The sequence below is a fragment of the Lipotes vexillifer genome, unplaced genomic scaffold (assembly GCF_000442215.2).
Source record: "Lipotes vexillifer unplaced genomic scaffold, Lipotes_vexillifer_v1.1 scaffold1186, whole genome shotgun sequence".
In the NCBI taxonomy this organism is placed as follows: Eukaryota; Metazoa; Chordata; class Mammalia; order Artiodactyla; family Lipotidae; genus Lipotes; species Lipotes vexillifer.
Window position 1 is genome coordinate 1,425,703 of NW_006785484.1, and position 5,579 is coordinate 1,431,281.

General features: G+C 48.3%; 1 protein-coding gene across 1 annotated transcript in view; it reads left to right on the plus strand.

Annotated features, from left to right (window-relative positions):
* Positions 1-452: 452 nt before the first annotated feature.
* Positions 453-5,579, plus strand: part of PFDN4 (prefoldin subunit 4) — a 10,482-nt gene continuing 5,355 nt past the window's right edge. The window contains exon 1 of the mRNA XM_007457605.1: positions 453-514. Within this exon, the coding sequence (XP_007457667.1) occupies positions 491-514 (24 nt within the window). The 5' untranslated portion in view covers positions 453-490. The remainder of the gene's footprint in view (positions 515-5,579) is intronic.

Consider the following 5,579-nt stretch of genomic DNA (forward strand, 5'->3'; position numbering starts at 1 on the left):
GTTGAAAAAAGTTAACTACTAGGAGTACTTCCTCCTTTTTATCATCTGAATTATCAGGGCATATACATCTCTCACGCTATTGCCAAGGTCATTCGTTCTTAGCTCTTTTTTTAGGGAGGTGTATTTCTTCCACGGTTCGTGGGATGGGTGGAAAGGAACGGCCCTTCCGCTCGCTCGCGGCCCCGCCGAGCTGAGCGCCCCCTGCTGCCCGCTGCTGGAGCTGCGGCCGCTCGCCACACCCACCCCAGTTTCTGTCGGCCCACAGGGAGTCGCCTGTCCCTTTAATTGGCACGTACCAAGTCTTTCCAGGTTACATGTCCTCCCCGAGTCCCAGACCTTAGGAATCACTGACCGAAGATCCAGTCGGAGGGAAAGTAGAGACCACTTTGTGTTTTGCGGGAGTCCTGCGTCGTCGGGGAGCGAGGGAGGGCGCGGGGCCGAGGCACACCTTAGCGGCCCTCCCCGCCTCGGGCCGTAGTCCAGTCCCAAGATGGCGGCCACCATGAAGAAGGCGGTGAGTGGGGCGCCCGGGGTGAGGGATGCTCGGCCGGCGGGCGGGGGTCGGCCGCAAGGGGCCGGCCGCGGGGTGCTGGGGGCGCGCAGCCCTGAAGCCCAGCGCGGGGCTCGGGGCCGAGACTCCCGACCCTGAGGGCGGCCCCGGGGTGAGGCCTGCCCGCGCCCGGCGTGTTGGGGTCTGGGACCCTTAGAGGACTCTGGGTCGCCTCTGGCGGTGCTGAGGATGATCCTGGAGAGTCTGAGGATCCCGCTACCCAGACCTTGTCCTTGGGGTGTGGGAAGCCTAAGGGTCCGGTTGACTGCGGCTGGCCATATCGCAGGTACTTTACCTGGGTCGTCATGTTTAAACCCTTACAAGTTCACAGGGGTGGGCGCTCTGGTACCCTTCTTTGCAGGCAAGGAAGCTGAGGTCCAGAGAGGTGGAGTCACCTGCCCAAGGTCACGCAGCCGTAAGGAGCTAAGCAGGAACCCGCAATCCCCGGATTATCTGGCCCCTGAGCCACTCAACTCTACACTCGGTGCCTCTGCGCCCTCCAGGCTAAAACCATTTGTTATTGAGGATAGACGATGGGCCGGGGCCCAGAAGCCGTCCGTTTGTTATTATCACGGATCCTTCCAGCAATTTAGCAAGGGCACGTTTTCCCCCCACTTTACAGACGGAGAAACTTAGAGCGGTGAGCGGCTTCAAAGTGACTCAGCTAGTAAGCAGAGGTGGAGTGCAATCTCAGGTGTTGTTTTGTTTTTCCCAAAGCGCACCTTTTATCCTACTAAGCAAGCAGAACGCGTCTTCAGGGCTTATAATTTGTTAAGTCTACCCAGATGCTTAAAGAAATCTAGATAGAAAGAAAATGGAGAGGGGCAAGGAAATAATATCTGATATTTATTGAGGCTTTACTGTGTGCTGGGCACCGGTTTAAGCACATTGTATACATTGTTTATTTTAATCTTACACTCCTTTAAGGGTGATGCTATGTTTAACCTTATTTTACAGATGAGGAAACTGAAGCACAGAGGCAAAATTAGGATTTAGATAAATAAACATAGATGTTCTGCCTCCAGAGCCTGTGTTTTTAACTTCCATGCTGTCTGATGAGAGTCCCCTGGCTGAAGGGATTTGCTCTGTAGGTCTTGTGTGTGTTCCCTTTCATTTCCACTTCTAAGACCACATGGGAATGTGCTTCCATTGCTTTCCTGCTCAAGGGCACCTCATAGTCTAAGCCCTCCTGCACTTGCTGTAGGGTGACCAATCCATCCAGGTTTGCCTGAGATGGAGGGAGTGCTAAAACTGGGAAAGCCCCAGGCAAATTGGGGTGAGTTGCTCATCCTACTGGTCTGTCATCCAAGAATTCTTATCAGGTACCAGAGTAGGGTTTAGGGCCATGATGATTCAGACAGAAGCTATGTGAGATTCACTTGGCCTCTGTTTTGTTTTTATATTGGGCTCTCTGTCAGGTATGGCCTTTAACTCCATGGAAGATACTAGTTGTGGTTCACCCTCATTTGACAGATGTAGAAACTAAAGTACAGAGAGATGAAGTAAACGTTGAGGAAATGGTGGGAGAATGGTTTGAACCCTGGGCTTGATCGCAAAATTTTATTTTTTTATTATTATTATTATTTTTTGATTGCAAAATTCTTGATCAACATTTTTTTTCCTTTCATTCATTTAACAAACTTTTTGAGCATGGTCTACGGCACAGTTTCAGTTTTAGGTGATCGACATAAGAATGTTGAACAATAATGAAGTTTTTATCCCCTTGTCCTTACAGCATTGTAGAACTTACACTCTTGGGGAGAGGCAGGCGTTAATCAATAGTCACACAGAAAACTGTAAAATTTGCAACTCCGATAAGAACTATGGAAGAAAGGGGCTTGTGAAATGAGGGCTGGAATAAGGTCTGCTTTGAGGTCAGAGAAGGCTTTTCTGAGAAGGTGTGATCTGTAGGATTCCATGAGGAGCAGAAGAGAAAGTTGGAGTACCTCCTGCAAAGGCCCTTGCATGCATTCAATAAAAGGATGGCCAGGATGACAGAGAACCGGGGCAGGGGACAGGCTGAACCATGCTGGTAAAATAACTTATAGAGGGGTAGGTGGCGGCCAAAACATAAGATTTTCTTCTTTATCTTAATAAGACTCTCATAGATGCAACATCTTCCTGTAGGTGTTTCCAGTGCTGTGGACAATTTCTGATAGGTTAGCGACATGTGCCTCTTTTCTCTGCCGACTGTAAGAGAAAACAGGCATGCTGACGTGTGAGAGTGAAATATCACAGGATAGCCCTTGGAGTTTAAGAAAAATTGTTTGCAGTCTGGAGTGCTTTATAACCCATTACCTCCCAGTGGGTCATGACTTTTTCTGGTGAGAAGTTAAGATGAGATGATTCAGTCATGTCATCTCCAGAGTTCTGCTTTCTCAGACCTGGTTCTTGGCCATGAAAGGTACTGCAGTCCGATTTCTGTTTATCATCCTGAGTACAAATAACTCGTCCTTAGAGAAGCCACCTTTGACCTTCCCTTCAGTCCCCAGCTCCTCAACACTTCCACCGCCTAAACTACTTTGCTTTCACTGTCACATGTGTCACCATCTAGCAGAAACGCTTAGTTTTTGCACACTTCTTCCACTAGAATATAAGCGTGCCAGTATTCTTGAGGTGAGGACTCATGAATACCCTCCTTTCACAGTACCTCGTACATACGAAACACTTAAGTAATTTTTTTTTTTTTGCGGTACGCGGGCCTCTCACTGTTGTGGCCTCTCCTGTTACGGAGCACAGGCTCCGGATGCGCAGGCTTAGCGGCCATGGCTCATGGGCCCAGCCACCCCGTGGCATGTGGGATCCTTCCAGACCAGGGCACGAACCCGTGTCCCCTGCATCGGCAGGCAGACTCTCAACCAGGGAAGCCCCCTAAGTAATTATTAAGTGAATGACTGTTCACAGGGAAGGTGAATAAAAATACAAAGCAAAGTTTTATATTGTAGAAACTGGGTAGATACCTTTAAAAAACAAAAATAATAGTAGACTACAATTGGCCGGAACTTCCTCCTAGGTCTTTAGAACCTGAGGGACCCTGCTGTGGGTCCAGATTGTGCTGGTGAAACCCAAAGTCAGTGTGGGCATGACTGAGGGTGGGTCGCTTTCCTCCCAGGATCCCGTGAGAGGCTGATGCTCCAGATGAGGGTGCAGTCATAGTGCAGGGAATTTTAACTTTCACCTTGAATCTTGGGCAGTCATATTTCTCTTAAGCCTAGCAGAATTTTCCTCTGGGTCTGGGTCTGGGTCTGTTCTTCTTTGTAATGATTTTTGGTAAACGTTATTCAGGAAATAAAGCACTTAGCTGTCATTTATTGAAAGGCGACTCCATTTCCCGGGCCTATGCTAGGTGCTCATTTTATCCCCTCTGCAAGGTGGGAATAGCTTCCCCATTTTACAGATGACAAACCTGAGGTGGCCCCAGAGAACTGAACAATTTGCCTAAGGTTCCTGCTTCCTTGGATTTGAATCCATTCTTACTGTTTCCACCACTCTGGTATTCTTAAGTAACTCCTTCATTCTTGAGTTATTTTGGCTTCGTGAGCGGTACTAACTACATTGGGCTTCTCTCCTAACCATTGGGGGCGTGGGTCCCTTTAAGAATCTGATGAAAGCCATGAAGACCCTTCTAGAAGAATGCACATATAATACACAGCATTTTGCATAGTTTCAGGGGTAAATGGACGTCTGACAGTCGGTGCACTCCCAGTTTAGAGTTACTCCCTCCCTGCCAAATGGAGCTTCCAGCAACATAGGAGTGTTCTAGATCAGTGAGATTAAAATGGAAGCCACCGCTGGAATCGGGGGGTGCTGACTTTTCACTTTCCACAGTAAACAGCCCTCCCCTGGGTGGCACGTGGTTTAACTAGCGCCGTGTGTTTGCCTCTCACCCCGACTTGAGCCCTTAACCCCAGGGGGAAAACCACCATTAAGGAAATGAACTCCAGGGTCCAGCGTGTGCTGGGGGCTGCTGTTTGGTGAGGCTACAGCAGGAAACGCCTGCTTTGGAAAGGTAGAAGGCAGGTGGCCAGACTCTCCACAACTTTTCAGAAACCCTGTGTCGGTGAGTCTGATGGAACATGATTTAGATTCAAATTCAGAAACAATGGATTAAGCCTCAGTTGTGTTTCAGCCCTGTGCTGGGTGCTTTCATGGGGATTACCCCGTTAAAGCCTCACCATGACAAGTGCATCTGTAAATACATATTCAGGCTTTCAAGGACTCAGTATTTGAATTCTGCAGGAGCAGGAACTCTAGAATTCTCTGTTCCCTGTTGGCTTAGAGAGTTGAGACTTCTTGTGCAGGCAAATGACTTGAATGCCAACATATCTGCATATGGGCTTTGCTTTGGCTTCTGTAGTATAGCTCAGTGTTTCCCAACTTCCATATTTGTAAAAATTATGCACCAGGGTGAACATTCAAAGCTATACGTATATCCCATTGTAAAGGATTTTTTTTCAAGATATCTGCTGGTTGACTGATGAAGGGGCTGATGCATGTTTATCGGGTGATGAGAGCCTGGGTCAGAGGAAAGCTGAATTTTAGGTGTCTGCATTTATATTCTGATCACCAAGCTCCATACTGCTTGAGACAACAGGTTGCCTAAAATAAAGGAAATAAGTCAATTGTCAAGAGAGACCGGGTGAAAGGATGGGGTGTGGTTATTGTGAACCATTACTGTTATTGGCAAAAGAGCCCTAAATAGTCCTTGTTGAAGCTGTATCTGTCTCTTTCCTGCTTTAAATTATCATCAAGTGCCCTTGTTCCTCTTTTATAAATGAGGGGAAACTCTAAGGAAGTCTGTTATTTTTAAAAAATGTTTTAAAAATATATAGTCCCAGGGGAGGATCTCACGTGCCGCGGGGAGGCTGGGCCCGTGAGCCGTGGCCGTGGCCGCTGAGCCTGCGCGTCCGGAGCCTGTGCTCCGCAATGGGAGAGGCCACAACGGTGAGAGGCCCGCACACCGCAACATAGGATATCCCCTGCTTATCACAACTAGAGAAAGCCTGTGCGCAGCAATGAAGACCCAACA